Source organism: Falco punctatus (assembly GCF_963210335.1).
Source record: "Falco punctatus genome assembly, chromosome: 18".
Classification (NCBI taxonomy): Eukaryota; Metazoa; Chordata; class Aves; order Falconiformes; family Falconidae; genus Falco; species Falco punctatus.
The window spans coordinates 551,537-569,968 of NC_137598.1; the positions used below are offsets into that span (position 1 = coordinate 551,537).

General features: G+C 41.6%; 1 protein-coding gene across 4 annotated transcripts; it reads left to right on the top strand.

The window, feature by feature from the left end:
- The first annotated feature begins 121 nt into the window (after positions 1 to 121).
- On the top strand, positions 122 to 18,384 carry LOC308054776 (methanethiol oxidase-like). Of its 4 annotated transcripts, XM_080368109.1 has the most exons (13): positions 2,790 to 3,119; positions 3,835 to 3,931; positions 8,408 to 8,461; positions 9,538 to 9,650; positions 10,781 to 10,966; positions 12,541 to 12,661; positions 13,379 to 13,561; positions 13,658 to 13,836; positions 14,983 to 15,061; positions 15,557 to 15,678; positions 15,850 to 15,942; positions 16,904 to 17,022; positions 17,652 to 18,384. In XM_080368109.1, the coding sequence occupies exons 3-13, from the start codon at positions 8,455 to 8,457 to the stop codon at positions 17,812 to 17,814; spliced, it is 1,365 nt and encodes a 454-aa protein (XP_080224235.1). In that variant the 5' UTR covers positions 2,790 to 3,119; positions 3,835 to 3,931; positions 8,408 to 8,454; the 3' UTR covers positions 17,815 to 18,384. The 4 variants fall into 4 exon arrangements, with proteins under 4 accessions (XP_080224232.1, XP_080224234.1, XP_080224233.1 ...); XM_080368106.1 differs by lacking the exons at positions 2,790 to 3,119; positions 3,835 to 3,931 and adding an exon at positions 122 to 267; XM_080368108.1 differs by lacking the exons at positions 2,790 to 3,119; positions 3,835 to 3,931 and adding an exon at positions 122 to 267 and having other exon boundaries at positions 15,569 to 15,678.
- Positions 18,385 to 18,432: the final 48 nt, after the last annotated feature.

Sequence of the window (18,432 nt, forward strand, 5' to 3'; positions counted from 1 at the left end):
GACTTTCAATAAAAGATAAGGGAACCAATATTCAACATACTTAGCATATGTAATATGTAGGACATTAGTTAAACTAGAGGGCTCACAGTTTATTTTTGCATTCTATTGGTAGATCCATTGTAGTATCTAAAGATTGAAAATAAAGAATTTTCACGTTGTATCTACCTTGGAAGAATCTGTATCAAACATCTGAAAACCAGCATGTCGAACTCGGCGGACATGCAGCTGAGAACGAATGATGACAGCGTCTTGCAATGATGGCTAAAGGTAGGAGCGTTTGAAATCCTGGGCTGAGCGCCTGGAGTCATTCCGTGTGGCTGTGGAGTGTAATGGGAAAGTGGGGTGGGACGGGTGTTGTGTAGCCCAGTGCTTCCAGGCTGGCTTTGATTGGGAGGCAAATGGAGTTCTCTGTCCTGTTCAGTGCTTAATGAATGGTGTGCGGAGCGAAGGAGCGAGGCTTTTGGGGAATCTGCGGCACGTGAACAACAGGCTAGGTAAAGCATCGAGGTGGATTGCTTTGAACCAAATCAGAATTTCACTCAAGTGTAGTTTGGAGTTCAGATGCCGTGAGAAGGTACAGGCCAGAAATACGTGTTTGGCCCTGCATGTTCTTTTTATGCTGCTATAAATATAATGATCTGTTTGTTATAACCATCTCTCAAGACAAGGCATGCTGATCTCTTGAAAAAAGTGTTCTACTCTGATAACGTATGTTTGCATATCTCAATGATGACAGTTCAGTGAGATTAATTTCTAGATGCAGGGTACACAAATCGGGCCTGCACTTGCTGAAAGCATTGCCGGAGTCTGACCTGCAACACGGGGTGTTACAGTAGTAGGAGCTGTGTGGAAACTGGAGAAAGGTGGTGCAGCGTGGGCTAGGCTGGGAAGGACTAGATGAAAGTGTTTGTGGCTGCTTGCGTGGGTTTGTTTTTAACACAGCCCTCTTTCGCTTGATGGGTTTTATCTCGCATTTTCAGGGGGCTGTTCCCAACTGCTCCCTTTGGCAGGCCGTTCTTTTCATCGAGCGCCTCTTTTGCAACTTCCCAGCTTCAGGCTGCCTCCAAGGCTGTTCCAAAGCCTCTGGGTGTGTACTGGCTTGTCCTGGCCTTTTGCTGCTTTTGTGTTTCTGATAGCCACATCCTGAGGTGTGCAGTGGATCCTGCTGCCTCCACCGTGGCACGGGGTGCGAGCCAAGAGCACTAATGATTTAAGGTAATGTGATTTTCATCCTGAGCCATCGTGCGTTCCCTGCTGGCTCAGATAATTTAGAAAGGAGTAAGCTGTTGCCTGATGGGTTTGCACATTGTTGTGTTGCTTGTATTATGTGCTTCCCCTGCTCTCTGGAAGTATTACTCCTTGCATGGGCCTTTAATGGATGCGTGGACTGGCCTGGCTGTCCTGCTGCTGACCTCAAGAGCTAAAATACCCGGTGATTTTGCTGGAAGCAGAAGTAGGTCATTGCTGAGAATGACTGCATGCGCACCCCCTTGGCCTAAAATTCAGGTCATAGATCTTGTAATTGAAGTGAAGTTTATGAACTCCTGTTCAACCCTGGAGTCCCTTCGACGTGGGGAACACACAGGTCTGATTCCTTGAGGTGGATTTTCAGTTGGCGCTTCATGGTATCTCCTGAGAACATAGTCTCTCGAGTTTATGAAATAAATCACACATTTTTTAATAGTGGCTCAAAAAAACCCCACTGCATCAAGCTTATGTAAAGTAGTGTTTTAAAATGAAAAGTTAAAAAGGGAACTCCTAAACAGACAAGTCGGTATCTGAGGAGGAAAAGACCAGGAAAAGTGATGGATATGCGTGGGACTCTTAACAAAGGATGAACAGTCCAACAAACACTAAGGATTTGTGGACAAAATAATAAAAATGCCTTTTAAAAAAAAAATTGTTTCAAAGCAGTTAGCCCATCAAAAGAGAGAGACGTGACTTGGACAGGCTATCAGGCAGTTCGGGTACCTAACTACAGCTATGGAGTATTGAAAACAAAATTTAGAGAAAAGCATTTTTGAGTAGTAATTTGTTTGAACAAAATATTTAGCTAGCAGTCTGAAGCGGTAAACACATTGACAGACTGCGCTTGTGGTAATTCATGATCAGAAAAAAAAGGCTCCGTTCACTAAATAAATCTAAAGAAATGGTTACTTATAGGTTGTTTATCAGATCTCCCTGACGCTCTCTTGGCTTAATGGAGGGAATAGCTGAAATAGTTCTCCTGTTTCAGCACTGTTTAGTTTTTCAGTTTCTGTTACCGGTGGCTTATGTAAAAGGCAGAGAAGAAGTGGGACAGGGTTGTAAAATGTGGTATTCTCTCTTGAGAATGTTTTGGGAATGACAGAGGGAATATTGCCTGGTAAAAAGTACTGTCCTTTAAAAAATCAATGGGAAATAATAGACTAATTCTTATTAGGGACAGTTTAGCGGAATCCCAGATAGAATAAAGAGTGAAATCCAGATTTTCCAATACTCAGGGCAGCTGCCAATCTTGAGATAATCATCTTCAAGAGGTAATCCTGTGAAGTTTTCAGCTGGCAAGTTGTCATTTTGTAGCTGCCTTGTTTAAGGGAGGGAAGGGCCATGAAATATTAAAAACACTGCTCCCTGCCAAACCAGATGCAACTGAGACCTGTGATCCAGTCTGGAACGCATTGACTCCTGGTGAACTTGAAACATTGCCCAAAATCAAGAGTTTTTAAACACAACTGTTTCCTCCTTTGCTGTTAGAAAGCATGCGGGTGCTCTCTGCGTGAGGGCAGTCATTTGGGTACAAAATACCCAGACAAACTTATCTGGAATATAAACAGGGGCAGGTGGAAAGCGCAGCAGTGTCGGAGCCAGGTGCGGCAGAGGACAGGGGCTCAAGCTGAGCTTTGAAAGTGTCTCCACTCTTGCCCAGGAAGTAGAAACTGAATCTGTCCCTGTCCGCTTGCACTCCCGGCTGCACTGGATCCTCCCCTTGGCAGTTTCTCTCCCTGGTCCTGCCCACCCCTTCACTCTCGCATATAGGACCCTCTGTGAGACGCTTTTCCTTCACAAACATCCCGTCCTAGGCAGCTGTCCTTCCTCTTGCGCATACCCAGGAGCCCTGAACGTCCGATCCGACATGGGTAAGAGATCCAGCCTGTGGATCCAGCTGGGATCTGCTGCTTTTGGTTACAGTTCTGCACTGTGAAACGCATTAAGCAGGGGCCAGTGGGTTCGTTAGCGTGGCGGACTGGTAAGGAGAGGCGTGGGGCTAAAGTTCAGCGTTTCCTCTGACTATTAAAAGGTTTACTTCAAGTTATTGAAAACCCCTGTGGTTTTAAATGAGTAGTTTTAATGCTATCAGTAAATGCTTTTTATGCTATCATTAAATGTCTTTTCTAGTACTTCGGCATTTAGAAACTGAAATGAGCATTTGGACTTTCTGCTGTGGTTGATGTGAATGTAAATGCTGCTTAAGAAGATCGCTGGGGAACTGAGGAATTTAACTTTTTGCTTACATTTTTGTGATAGACCATGTAATTTGTATGGACTTTCAGTTTTGAATACAGGGCCAGGAAATAGAGGGAGGGGACTAAAACAGATGGAAGCTGTTTTGCATGTGAATGTATTATAGTGTAATTTGCAAGGGGGACACTGTTACATTGTGATTTCACAGAACAGTGTAAGGTTGCAGACCCTAGTAAAAAAAGCCCTTATTACGCAGACAAAAACAATGATTCTGACTCAGCAGAAGTGTCTGGTCTGGTTTATCTGCCTAGGGTGAATGTTTATCTTTGCGTGCTTTTATAAGTACTAATACTACAAAATAAATGACGTTTGGTTTGCTTTGCTTTCTAGCAAACTGTAAGTTTCATTTTGTAACCTGTGATAACAACAGTTTTGTCTCAACGGTCGTGGCAGTCTTCAAGAAGTCAGGCTTGGCAGTGTAGAAAGAGTAAGTTAAATACTGCACCAAAAAGCTTGAAGTAGCATGATAGTGATTGATTGGTCACAAGGTTTGGAAAAGTATGCTCTTGGCAGTGTACAAGATCAAGTCTTAGGCTGCTCTTCAAAAATTGAACAGATCATTAACGTCTGCTTGCATAATTTGTTGCTTGGAAAAAGACTTATTTCAGAAAGAATGTGCTGCTTCTGTCTCTTATTCTGTAAGGCCTGTGTCTTGTCAGGTGTATGGTATAGCTGATACACAATTTTTTTTTTTCCCATTTGTGTGTTTATTTCAGCAGTTTAGCGTAATCATACCATAAACCAGATTTGCCTACCTTCATTTTTGAATATGTGAGTGTTTAAGCCATGCATCCATCTTAACTTCAGAGGACTTTCTGTTTACTTAGGCTCTACAAAAAGGCCAGCATGGTCTAGACTTATTACATGTAACTTTCAGTTCTCAACAGAGGCAACTAATTTATTGCCACATTTCTCCTAAACTCCCTTTTTAGTGTAAAGAGTCTCAGGCACCTTCATAGTTTCTCTTAAGTGGCTGAAGTGCTCTGCTGCCATAAAATACACAAATAAAAAGACAATGTCTTTCCTGCTCCTTTCCATTATTTCACTCTGTTAAACCCAAACTACCAAAGAATACTTGTTTTGTATTAATTGTTACTGAATTTACTATGAAACTGCAATTCATCAGGTGGGATATTTTTTTAGAATGCTGCTACCCATTGTTGTAAATCTATAAACCTCGTTATCCACACTACTGGTGACTCCAGGTTAATCTGCATATAGTCTGCTCGTGCTGCAGCTTGCACAGAGGCTTTGCATATCACTTCAGAACTTAATGAACTGATTAGGTAAGTATAAATAGATCGGCCTTTTATAAAAAAAAAAAAAAAGAAGCTACTTTCAAAAGTTTTTAATGAAACTATCTCCTAAATCTTGCTTATAAAATGCTTTGTGGTGTTTGTTGTCCTTCGGGATGATCTGTATTTCCCGATATTTCTCTGCCCTGAGGAGCTTGGTATTTCTCAAGACTTCACAGCCCTTGAACAGGCAGAGGGGCATCTTTATCTGCTGCCTGATGAAGGAAGCGCTTGTGCTCGGAGGCGCAGAGCAGCACAGTGCATTGGCTCCCCCAGTAACAGCGGCAAATGAACCCAGAGGTGTCGGGATTGTTTTTCTGTGCTGTGACTGCTAGACTGGCAGATGCAGTCATCGGTCCTGGACCTTGCACAGTATGCAATTTTACTTGGCACTGTGGTACAGCTCGGTGCTCAAAAAAATGAGGGAAATGAAACGTTTTGTTCTTCGCTGCCACCTGAAAGTGTGTGGTGGTTTTGCCACCATCAGAGAAGCTCTTTTAACATTTATGACATTGAGAACTGCCTCCTTTTTGTCTGAAACTTACTGAGTGGATGGAAAGCTGCAGGGAGTCCCTTACTATGCTTTATGTGGGAAATGATGGCTTATATATTTTCAGCTGTTGTAAGTGTAGCAAAATATCCCCAAACCTTGTTGTTGATTTGCATGGAGTTTTCCAGAGTGACCTGTGGATCATTGTTGGTGGCTTATGAAGGACTGGACACTTGCCTTTGGTTTGCTGTCCCTCCTGTTCTCTAGAAAGAGGAACAGGACAGATGGAAAGAGATGACAAAATTTAGAGCAAAAGGAAACTAGACTGGATTCCTCCATTCCCTTTGCTCTCCACAAGAGAGAATTGCTGTAGATAGTGATAACAAAAGGAACAGTGATATTTTTATCAGCTCTTGGTGTATATATACAAATAACTGCATCAGAGTAAGCAGGAGTGGAGCTTATTGTAACTTCATTTGTGAAAAAAGGAAAATTGTACACTGAAGCACTTAAAGCTAAAGGCGTATGTTCTTCCCATTCAGTTCACACATGAGCTATTTGTAGTAGAGAAATGTTCTTTCACTTAGAAAGACAAGGAAGGTGAACTTTGTGGCTGGGAAGCTACCCAGAAGAGAATTTGCCTGTAAAGGTGCAACATGCACTGCAGAAAAAAAATCTCAATGCTTTTGTCCTTACTGGAGTTTGCAAACCACATGTATGTGATATACTGTCCCACTTCCTGGTATTCAAAACACTCGGTCAGCTGCCAGATTAATGGGGGATCTGGAACCTAACAAGGAATATTAACATGTTTAACCATGGATTATTAACATAGCAATATAAATATTGTTGTTAACATGTTGCTACAAGATGGTACAAATCACAGCTTCATGAGGAAATCCTCATTTTGTATTCACAAATGAGCTTGGCATCGTATAACACAGAGAGGCTTGCGTCATCCACAGATATCTGCAGGCAGTTAGATACAATGGTTCTGAATAAAAGGGTGTTTGAACAAGATCAGAGGGAAAGGAGTAAAAACCGTGTATGAGAACAAGGAAGATGAAACGTTCATCATCTTGCTGTATGTTTTCTCTGGAAAACAATTTGGCACAAATAATCTTTTTCTCAAAGTAATCTGCAGAAAACTACATTTGCAATGCTAATTAAGCTGTAGTCTAATGCATACTGAGTTCCTGCTAATTTAGGTGATTGAGAAAATTGGAATAAAGTTTAAATTATGGCTTAGACATAAATGGAACAAAGCAAACTTCATATTTTGTGTTTTCAGATAAAAATGTTTCACAAGGAATGTGAAATTAAATGTAAAGTACTAAATTAGTCTTTTTGAGAAGATCCTGGCTATGAAGTTGGGAGCCTCCGCATGCAGCAAGTGGATTGCTTGAAGCATTTTGCCTTCGGAGAAAGGCTCCGTAATTAAATAGGCACTGGAGCTGTCACTGCCTCTGGATCTGAAATCTTAGATCTGTGGCATTCTGAAATAAACTGTTGCTATAAATTTCTCATTTTGACTATCAGAGAATGGCAAATAATTAGCTGGTTTGCTTATTTTTATTATAGACACTTGAGGTACAGAGGGAGGCAACTATACTGTGGTTTTGCTTCTGTCAACATGCATTTCACTTCATGTCATGTTGAAAAAATAGCTGGCATCCTGCTGCACAGCACTTGTATATTTTTGTGTTTTAAACAGCTGATGATATACTAGTTCCATTTTGGAATGGAGCAGAAGCTTCCTGCGTTGTGTTCAGCAGGCCTGCAGCTCCCTGGCTCTAGAAAAGTAGAGATTTATGTGTGTCAGTTAAGCTTATAAACTTGCAATGTGCTGTAACTACCCCTTAAAGGAATATTTTCACAATATTTTCTTAATTCTAGCTAACAATTTATTGATTCAGTCCTGAGCATGTAGGTTCTGTTGACTATGTTAGAGTAGAAATCATGGTGTATGAGGCTGTTTTAATGTAATTTTTACTTGGGTGTTGATTAGGATCCAAACAGATACAAAGGGAGCTAAGACAATTTTTAGAAGTAAGCTGAAATGGTTGTAAATATTACAGGTTTGCAGTGGGCAGTGCTTTAAGGTTGCTGAGGATCAAGCCGTTAATTCTGTAAGATCCTAATATAGGAGCCCTGTCTTTTTGGCAGGGAACTCCTCACTTTGCAGGCAGAGAAGCTGTAGATGACAGCCACTGCGGTGGCTGTCCCCGTTGAAATGGTTTGTGCGTAGAGACCCCCAGATGTGTCGGGTGGTTTCGACTCCCGGTACAGAAGAACGTTGCTTCTCAGTCTTCTGCCTTCTGCAAAATGGCACGTTTCTCCTAGTGCAGAGCCTAGCCTCAAGCCAGACGTGGTCCTTCTGCTTTTGTGGGGTTCTCTTCTCTGGAGGACATTTGGATTCCCTTTCTAGCTTCTTAAAACCATAGTTTCCCCACTCAGTTGTCTGATTCGTGATGTAGTTGCTGTGCAGGAAGTGGTGAACGAGGAACGCCAGTCCAGAGAGGTTTCTGGCAGCTCCAACCATGGTGTGAAAGCAGAGGTGGGGAGCTGAGTTTTTAATAGAGAGAAGGTGGGATGGTTCATAATTTCCCTTCCTCTTGTCCTTTCTGGACACCTGCAGTATCACCTCTTCTCCAGGCTGTAAATCCTTAAAAATAACCACTTCTTCAACATTTATATGCAGAGAAAGACTGGAGGCTTTCCAGTAATAATAAAATGAGTTGTTCAAATTGGGCAATCTGTCTACTTACTCATCTGGCAGTGATTCAGCAGCTCTCTGTAAAACATTTAACAAAATTTTCTTAAATGCCAGACCCTTGTCATATATGAATGTGCTTTAAAATTGTGAGGCTGAACTCCTTGAAATGAAGGCCCCAGTTTCCCATCACTTTTGTGTGTGGAGTGTCACATTGTGTACATTTTCAGAAACTCAAGTAACCCTAACGCTGACTGGAGTCAGTGATACTTACAGGTGTTTGGCAATGTAAGAATTGGATCTAAGATTTGTCAATTTCTGAATGTGACACCAATGTTCTTTTAGAGATATGCTTTAAAATAATTTGGAGATTAAAATAACTTCTTTTTTTTCCCCTCTAATCAGCAAAATGCGGAGCATGTGGTCCAGGATATGCAACTCCTCTGGATGCCATGAAAGGCAAGTACTGTAACATCTTTCCTAAATCCAGGCCATCAGTAAAGGAATTGTTTTCAGATTAGGGGAAGACTAGGTAGATGCCTTCCAGAGTGGCTCGCTAATTAGCAAGGCCAAGAAGAATTTAAATGTCAGATTTCATTTCATTTTGTACCTGATTTTGGGCAAAGCATGTAAGCTCTGTTAGCATGATTCACTAAATCATAGCACTAAACCCAAGGTGGGTCGGGGTTTAGATGTGTGCATGGCTGTAGGACACTAACATCAAACCGTTCTGGTTTTGTATGCTGCAAAATAGGGCTTGGCTTTCAGAGTATTGGGAGCAAGTATTTAACCTAAAAATAAAAGTTTTGTTGATGTTTTTTGGATGGAGATCTTTATAGACTGCCCTGAGACTCTTCCATAAAAACAAGTGACTGTCTAGGGCAGAAGGGGAAAATAGGAGAAAGGGCCATAGGGTATTTGGTGTGATGTAGTTTAACAGCAAGCTCCTCATCTGCTTGTAGCTGTACAAAAGTTATGTTCTGCTCTTCCCAGCAGTGTCTGGCTAAATCCCGAAACACACTAAAGCCCTTGAGGCATTTTGCTGTAGCTTTTAATAGTGTCTGAATTTCATCTTGAGTCCTTTGATATATTTTAAAAGCCTCAGTTTTCTAGATTGTAATAAGTAGGCTTTTGGCATAGGTAGACTGAAATCCAGGCCCTGGCACCAGGGAGTCATCGCTTGTGTGATGGAGACAGGAGAGGCTTGACGTGGCCTTGCAGGTGGGAAGGTGGTCTCCACCACTGTCCTTTTTCAGGAAAATAATTGCATCCCCAGAGCCTCTTACATTAGGAAGGCAAGGGAGTGGAAGGGCCCCAGCTGAGTAAGCACTTATTCTTGGCCGTTTCTGGCTGCTCAGACTACATACTACTAGTGTTTCTCCATCAAATAGAAATACTGAGGTTCAGCTTTCTAGGAAGAATCAAAATTTTGAGACAGAGAGATTAAATCCAGAGAAGATTCTCTTAAAGTTGACCATAGCTTTTTGTAAAATTGGTTTATTGTGACACATTAAACAAGACTTTTGCCTTGAAAGGTCCCCTGGAGGAGATTGTGTATCTGCCCTGTATCTACAGAAACACTGGGATAGAGAAGCCTGACTACCTGGCCACTGTGGACGTTGACCCCAAATCTCCGCACTATTGTCAGGTACCTGTGTGTAGAATGGCTCCAGTGCTCTGTTTCCTAGGGTGGTGAATATTGGGGTTCACAGAATCATTTTCAAGTAGATAGTTGTGTTGAGAACCAGTCAAATCCTCTGGTGTTTTTCTTACTGGGTTACTCAAAGCTAACATTTATCTTGTTGGTCTCAAGACGCTTTCAGAGCGGTTTTGTGCTTAGTATTTTAATAGTTCTTTTTATAACACCATTACTGATCTATACTGAGCATGAGTATTAAGCTCAAGAAGCTGGCAATTTCCTTGTAGTATAGACAGACTTTATGAAGTTGGATGTCTGATACCCTGGGAAATTCTACGCATTAGGCATTATAAATGTAATCCATTTACTGCATAAATGGAAAGCTGTGTGTAGGTAGATACCAATATACCAGATCCAAAATATTGGTAAAACTGACTAAGCTCCTCAGTTTGTTACTGCAAATAGTGTACACTAAACTGCATTTAAACATGCAGTGCTTGTGTGACTCAAATTACTGAAGACACTTTGGACTCTGATCTCTGTGTGTTTAAGGAGCAGCACATCTGGTTTGATAACAAAAATTTTCATAATTTGTTCTTATTTTTTTTATAGCTACTGCTTAGGGTTTTATTGTGGAGGAGTGGAGGACACAAATCTCCTAAAACTTTGACAAAACTTAGCTGCAGTCTTTCAAATTTTCTTAGTTATACAGTGGAAAAGTAAAAATCAGAAGCAGGAGTGCAAATTAACGTGACAGTTTGGTACAGTCAGACCCAGCTGTAATTAGGTAAATCTTATACAGTCAGAGACTTGCAGCACATGAACAAATGGTGTTTTTTTTTCTGTTAGTTTTTTCCATATCATTATTGTGTGTCTCCTTATTTAGATAAGAGTCTTTTTGGGGTTAATGGAATAGCATACAACATTTAACAAATGCCATGCAATCCTGATGTCCAACCTTCTTCTCCCATTTTACAGCTTCAGCTCTGCATACCTCAGGCTGAATCTGCTTCCTGAATAACAAATAGCAGTTTCCTTCTGCTCTTTATTAATTTATGCTTTGACATAAAGACCCATTTCTTTGCCTAGGGGAAAACTTACACCAGACTGAATCTTAAGTCTGTCTCTTGACTTTGTAGGTGATCCATCGCCTGCCCATGCCGAATCTTAAGGATGAGCTCCATCATTCAGGGTGGAATGCCTGCAGCAGCTGCTTTGGGGATGCCACAAAGAAAAGAAATTGCCTGATTCTACCAAGTCTGATCTCTTCTCGAATTTATGTGGTGGATGTGGGAACAGACTCGCGAGCTCCTAGAATTCGTAAGGTATATTTAGGTGACTTTAAGATGGGGTTTTATTTCTTATTTGACCAAGAGATGGTGATATTAGGGATTCCAACTTCAAATTAGAATAGGAGAGCCAGAATTGCTATGCAAATTTTTGTCAAGCATTAGGCACTTGGGGGTGTTTTGAAACTCCTACAGTTTATTGATAAACTACACCAAAAAAATCTTGCACTAAAGAAGTGTGAGTAAATGTGGTATCAAACACTGAAAAATTAGGAAGTTCCAGAATTTAGCCTGCCTCTGCAGTATGAATTTCAATTAAAGTAGTTGCACACTGTGTTATTGGTTTTGACTACAAGATGATGAGGCAAACTCCTACATGACACATTCAGCTGAGCATATGTAGATTGTATGTTTTTTAGAGATGAGTTCAAATTTGATTGGATTTTCACTGAGCAAAACCAGATCTCTTCTGTAAAGGACACCTCTTCCTTGATTTGTAATCCTTGGTTCCTCAATATGCAATATGTAGATTTTTTTAAAAAGAAAAAATAAAGAAAATGTTTTAATATAGGGAAATAAACATTTTTCTAAATCCTTGTTCATGAAAACAATTGGAATTTTCCCAAAAGAAAATTTCCACTGCAATAGAATTAATTTGGCAGAGATACAGATATTGGCATAGATACAAGTTTGGATATAGACTTACACTTTTCCATGTCTAACTGTTTAGATTCTTGTTACAGTCAGTGAAAAAGGATAGGCATTGCTGGAGTCAGATTTGTCTAACCTGGCTTAGAAAACTGTTTTAGGGTAAAGGAATTGTGTCTTAAAGTGTTTGTTTCTTTTCACTGACTATAAAGTAAGCATAGAGGATTAGCTCAGATGTAAATACACATACTGTCAGCGTCTATACTTGGTCAGATGAACCGTGCAGCAACGTGTGGAACTTCAGTACAGAGATCCAGGTCTGGCAGAGACAAATTTAGTTATAAAAAATACAGTTTGAAGACAGGTCATAACATGGAATGTAAGGAAACTTTAAAGTGTTGTTTTGTCCCACCCCACTTGCAAATACTCCCATTCAGTCTTTCAGTTTTGAGTTCTGTAGAGCCTTGCCAGCCTCTAACTATCAATGCGGTGGAATAAAACCCCCAAAGGTCTCTTCTTGTACAGTGAATTTTGTTTCACACTGAGTCTCTGGCAAGCCTCTAAGATTTCCATTCCCCCCCCGCCTCTGAACTGCTAGAATTCCAGTGAGAGCTGATGTCTGAATATTGCACAAGTGGTATTTCTGCTGCTGATACTAATTAAAACAAACGCAGATGTCAGTGTCTCACTGATGCACAAATTAGACTGATTCTGACCATTCAGCTCTTGCTGTTTATATTTTTGAGAAGAGCAGGTAAGTGTCATGGTTGGTACTGTGTAACTGGGCAGAGTAGAAAGCAGCAGGTGACAGGTACTCAAAAAACACAATAGTGAAAGAACCAGTCACCCTCACACATACTCCATTCACGCTCCTTCCTCACTCTTTGAAACTTAATCTGTTAAGGGTGGAACTGGTATTCTCTTGTGATCTCAGTGAAGGTGACTGTGTGTACTCATTTTAGATTGTTGAGCCAGTGGAGTTATTCTGGAAGTGTAACGTGGCTAATCCTCACACCTCTCACTGTCTGGGCAGCGGTGACATCTTAATCAGCTGTTTGGGAGACCCTGCTGGCAATGGAAAAGGTATTATTTCCCTTCATTACTCTAGAAAAGTACTCGTGCCGTAGAAGTATCACGCTCCCAAAGTACAGGTGGCTGTTGCCAACCTAAATCCTCATTGTCTAATGAAAATTAAGCCTCTCCAGCTATTCGAGATTGCATTTCCTATTTAAAACTTTTGAAGGATTCTTGTATATAAATTTTGTTACCTATTCAGATGTAAACCACCTGACATCTAAGAGAAATACTAGCTATTAGAAGAAATATACTTCAGATGGTAAGCGGGGAGCCCTGCTCCTTTTCACAGGGTCTTTGTCTTCTGGACTGTGGGCAAGCATGCCCTCGAAGAGATGTGTATTACGTACGTCATTCAAGGATACTGGTGGCAAGCAAAGAAAATCAGGCGTGACTCCTCCAGCATCTTCTCTAAGATATCCCTTAATTGAAATGTACTCTAGGAGGGCTATCGGATATATTGGAATGACTTGAGTAGAAGAAGAGCAAACTGAAGCTTAAAAAATTAATTACAATGTGATAAAGTTCTTTAAAAATCCACCTTTCATTTGCTTTAGGCCACAAAAGCAAAACCAACAAAATCACAGAATTTTCCTTAAGCATAGGGTTGCATTTTACAGCATGTTTAGAAAATAGTCATTTAAATATTAATATATTATTTAACTTACTTAAAGCTGTGGATCTGTGTGAGTGTCTTCAAACAATTTTCTTTGGTTTTTGTTTCAGGTGGCTTTATTTTGCTGGACGGAGAGACCTTTGAAGTGAAAGGAAATTGGGAGAATGGGGAAAAGGTACCCCCCCTGGGTTATGACTTCTGGTATCAGCCACGACATAATGTCATGATGAGCACGGAATGGGGAACCCCAAAAGCCTTGGCAGATGGGTTTAACCCAGCTGATATAGAGAGAGGTGAGGGAGCATTTGTTTAAACTCTCAAAAGTAAAACTTAACTCTTTGCTAAAATAGTCTCTTCTGTGCTTATCTTTGTCTGACCTTGTCCGTTAGGGCATTATGGCTGCCACATTAATGTGTGGGACTGGAGCACTCGCACCTACATTCAGGCAATCGACTTAGGGAAAGGCTCCATACCTTTGGAAATTCGATTCCTCCACAATCCAGCTGCTGCAGAAGGGTTTGTTGGATGTGCTCTGAGTAGTGCAGTGCATCGGTTCTACAAGACAGAGGTAGGTAATGAAAGCAGGGGCAAGTACAGAAGCTCAAACCTAGTTGTTTCAGAAATTCACTGATCACACAGCAAATAGTAGAATTCAGATTAAATAATACGGCTCCTAATTCTAGTCTAATTCTAACCGAGCTGTAACATTGTGTCAGAGAACAAACCTCTTAATGACAGCATGCATACAAGCCACTGCCATGGCTTTATGAAGCTACTGTGTAGTCCCTCATCTCTGAGCAGTGGCAGCTGGTAGGCATTCTGAGGTTCTCTGCAGCCGTATTGCTGATGTCCAGCATGCAAATCTCTTAACAGCCTGATCCTGAAAGGAAGCAGGACTTAAGAGATGATGGTGCTGATCTGTCAGCCCCTCTTCCAATTGTCATGCCCTCCATGATGATGAGTCTATCAATGTAATCACAATTAATGAAAATCTGAAAGAGGGGAAGGTCTTTCCAATGATGGGAGCATTAGTGATCACTTGAACAGGAGACAATCTAATGAACGCTTGCACTGAGGAAGGGACTGCAGCATTAGCTCAATGGCTTGCTTTCTGGCCTGCAAGCTGGTCAACAAACATAGAAAAATAAAATCACAGAATCATTTAGGTTGGAAAAGACCTTTAAGATCATCCAGTCCAACCATTAATATAGCACTGGCAAGACCACCATTAAAACATGTCCCTAAGTGTCACATCTGCACATCTTTTAACATGTATCAATTGGACAGCTAATCAGAACATGCAGAACTTGTCACCGGTGTCAGTGTGTGCTGCCTGCTGCTCAGCCGGTGTTTGGAAGTGTAGGGGAGATCGGAAGGTAGAGAAGGGAGGGAAAGCGGTGGGGTCATGGACAGGGGAGTAGAGCTGCTGCCATTTTAGAGGGCAAGCTGGAGACGGACAGGACACCTGCTACTGTTACAGCAATTGGTTTGAGATGATGTTGCATAGTATAATCATTAACGTTCTCCCTGGCAGTATAGTTACCATCATCACCCCTTGGTAACACTTATTTGCAGTGTGCATATCAGCTCTGTACCAGGCCCTGTTAAATAAATAGCACTATTTGCTTCTCCTCCCTCTGTCACACATAGCTGAGCCCTCTTGGCTAACATATTGGCAATAATAAGGCTGTGTTCTCTCCTGTTCCTTCTGCAGAAAGGAGACTGGGCAGCAGAGAAGGTGATTGAAGTACCCAGCAAGAAGGTGCAAGGATGGCTTCTCCCTGACATGCCTGGTTAGTGTGAGCATGCTTGGAAAATAAATGGGGTGTTGTCATCTTCAGTTCCCTGGTACAGTGTAAGCTTTTTGCAAAATCTTATCCTTAAATGGCAAACACTTCCCTGGTAAAATACTAAATTTCTGTTTGGGTTCTTTGTGTAACACTTCTGATTAGCCTTTGCTTATGAGCTACCTGGTAGGAGGTTGCCAGGCCTCTGCCCCCACACTGCTCAGTGCACAAGGTCAGTTTCTCTAGAAAAAATACTTGGAGTTTGGGTCTTTCAGCATGAGCTCACAGTATTCAGGAACGCTCCTGGGAATGCTGGTAGAGCCTGAACCTCCTCTGAGTAGGTACTGGGCTTCCAAGGTTCATTGTGTTTGTTCAACCCATATCTTAACGTATTTTTCTGAGGCTACTGTGACTGGAATTTTGAAAGATAATAGGCTTGCGGTCTTGTTTGTTGCTGATTCTGTCCTTTTCCTGAGTTTGCTGCTGAATATTTTCTTGAAGGTCTTATTACAGACATCCTCATCTCGCTGGACGACAGGTTCCTGTACTTCAGCAACTGGCTGCACGGAGACATCCGCCAGTACGACATCTCTGACACCCGCAAGCCCAGGCTGGTGGGGCAGGTGAGCCACCATCAGAAAAGCTGTCATGTGCAAGGGCAGTATGGTCTGCTTATTTCTTTCCTTTTTAAAAGGAGAAAATGACAATTTACTTTTGCTTGAGAATTGTGGCTATATTGCTTGCATGTTCCTTCAACAGCCAATGCCTGTCCTCACACATTCCCCTGGTTACAGGTGTTTCTGGGAGGCAGCATCACAAAAGGTGGACCTGTAACTGTTGTGGAAGACAAGGAATTGCAGTCTCAGCCAGAGCCACTTGTGATAAAAGTAAGTTTTCCTAACGTGCATGTTGTCAGTGCTCTGCTAATTGTAATCAGTTTTAAAATATCCCTACACACCTCAGTCAAATGCACAACGTGTAAAGCTGCATCTGGGCTAGTTTGTGTCTTGGCTTACAGCCTGGGCAGGTATCACATTTTGAGGTAGTAAATCCTGGTAAATGTTCTGGGTCCCTGGTGGGATTGGACAAGCTGTTCACCTGTACTGAAGCCTGTGTAATTACAGCTTCCCTGCTGCTGTTAGCTAGTTAGTTTAAAGCTAAGGCAGTGTGCATTCATCACACTGCCAGCATTGCTTCTGATAATCTTTCAACAACTGAAACCAGCTCATTCTTCAGTGGGGTGTGTAGAGACTTTGATAGCACCTGGCATCATGGTAGAAAAATGAAAGAGTGCTAATTATCTCTGGTCATTATCAACGTGCATTAATATTATTACTGTCAAGGCAGCTACCTATGGAAAGTCTCAGGATGTATAAGAACGGAACACGGTCATGGCTAAGATCTGTTGGCCACTGAAGGCAGTTTCAGGAAGGTCCACGTACTCCTTTTCTTTGTAGTGCAAACTGTGACCTAGCTGCAGCATAGATGTGTTCTTATTTGCAGCTGCGTTACACCACCCACCTCTTGCTTGATTTTTGACGCTCCCATCCAAGTACAGCAACCTGAACCCTTCAGCCCTTTCTTCCTTGCGTTACTAGTTCTGTGAATTGAGTGGAACTCCTCTGAAATGGCTTCAAGGCTCCCTGTTAGTAAGGAATAAGACTCCAAATAAAAACTGGTCTCTCTCCACAGTAGGGGATTTGGTGTTCCTGTGTCAAGGATTTCAGAGTGCTGGATGGTCCTCCAAGCAGCAAACCTGCCATGCTCTTCTGTTTCTCCTTGCTGTTGCATTTCTTTTGTTCACTCTCCATGGCAGCTTGTCTTGAGCACCTTGTTCTCTAATTTTAGGGGAAGAAGATACCAGGTGGACCTCAGATGATTCAGCTTAGTTTGGATGGGAAGAGATTATATGTCACCAGCTCTCTCTACAGTGGATGGGACAAGCAGTTCTACCCAGATCTTATCAAGTAAGAAAACTTTGTGCAAGGCCATGGTGAAGATTTCTTTCTTAAATAGCAGTATGCATATACCAACTGGTGCACAGAGCAAAGTTCCCACACAGGGAGACTGAATCCAGTAACTTTTTGTACACAGCCTACCAATCTAGATGTTTTTACCCCACGAGCCAGAATCCATCCCTTCTCATCAGGCACACAAAATTCGGGGTCTGCACGCCCTGGTTGTTGAAATTGTGATCTGTTTGGAAGTAGATGAGAACGGGAAGAAAGCAGTGAATGTGACCTAGCCTCCTGGAATCTGTAGTACTTCCAAACTGCCTTTGAGTGTATCAGCATGGCTTTCTATTTTTTGGAATTAAAGAAAGGAGATGATGATCTTCCAGGTGGCCACAGGAGGGCATAGTGCAGTTTGCCTGTTTCTTTATAAGTAACAACTTTTCACTCATTCATGGCTAATTTGAGGTTGCAGATTTCGCTGAAGCTGTGTAACTCACTTTTGAGACCTGCTAAGGCCCATTTTGAATCTGGGATTCTTTCCATTTTATATTAAACAAAGACAAATCCTGCCCAAATATGGAAGAGAAGAGCAACCAGTATGAATCCTTTTCCAAATATCTGTTTTCTTGTCCCTTTTTCAGGGAAGGCTCTGTTATGCTGCAGATTGATGTGGATACTGAAAAAGGTGGATTGAAAGTGAATAAAAACTTCCTAGTGGATTTTGGGAAGGAACCTGATGGGCCTGTCCTAGCTCATGAGATTCGTTACCCTGGTGGAGACAGTACTTCTGATATCTGGATATAATTGTTGTCTGGAGCTGTTTGTTTTGTTGGTTTTTTTTCTCTTGCCCCCTCTCTCTCCTCTCTGCCCTCCACTTCCCTTTTATATAGGTGAATAGGGTCACCTGGAACTTTGTATCTATATTTAGACTTTCATTAGGGTGAGCCACTGAAGCTCCACTTTCTTCTCATTCTAAGGCAGCCAAGTGAATCTCTCTGAAACATGATATACGCCTCATTTTCTCTACTCCTTTTGCTTTGATGAGGTCCTGTCTAATCACTGTTGGTTGTTGGTTTCAAGGCCAAGGTCGCCACTTCTTTAAGGACTGTTTGCCTTGCTTGATACTACTTTGTCTTGCCACTGTTTGTTGGTGGAGGAGCATAAGAAGGATCCATTCCATGGGTTTACGCCAGAGCAAGTGTCCTGTCCCTGCAAAGCTTAATTTGCTCATAAAGTAATCAGTGCTTTACAGCAGACACAGCATAAAAATCATGCATATCTAATCTGAAGCCATGTGTTTCTGGAGCTGGGTTATATTTTAACATTTGTGCACTGATTTTATATAAAAAAAAAATAAAATTGTTCTTACTGTCAGGTGGAGCGGCATTTTTTTTTTTCTTTTTAGTATTTCAGCATGTTTCA

Excerpts from the sequence above, each read along its gene's own strand:
- LOC308054776 (XM_080368106.1), top strand. Across the intron at positions 12,662-13,378 it reads CCCTGCTGGCAATGGAAAAG|GTGGCTTTATTTTGCTGGAC; the intron begins GTATTATTTCCC and ends TTTTTGTTTCAG. Across the intron at positions 15,943-16,903 it reads CAGAGCCACTTGTGATAAAA|GGGAAGAAGATACCAGGTGG; the intron begins GTAAGTTTTCCT and ends CTCTAATTTTAG.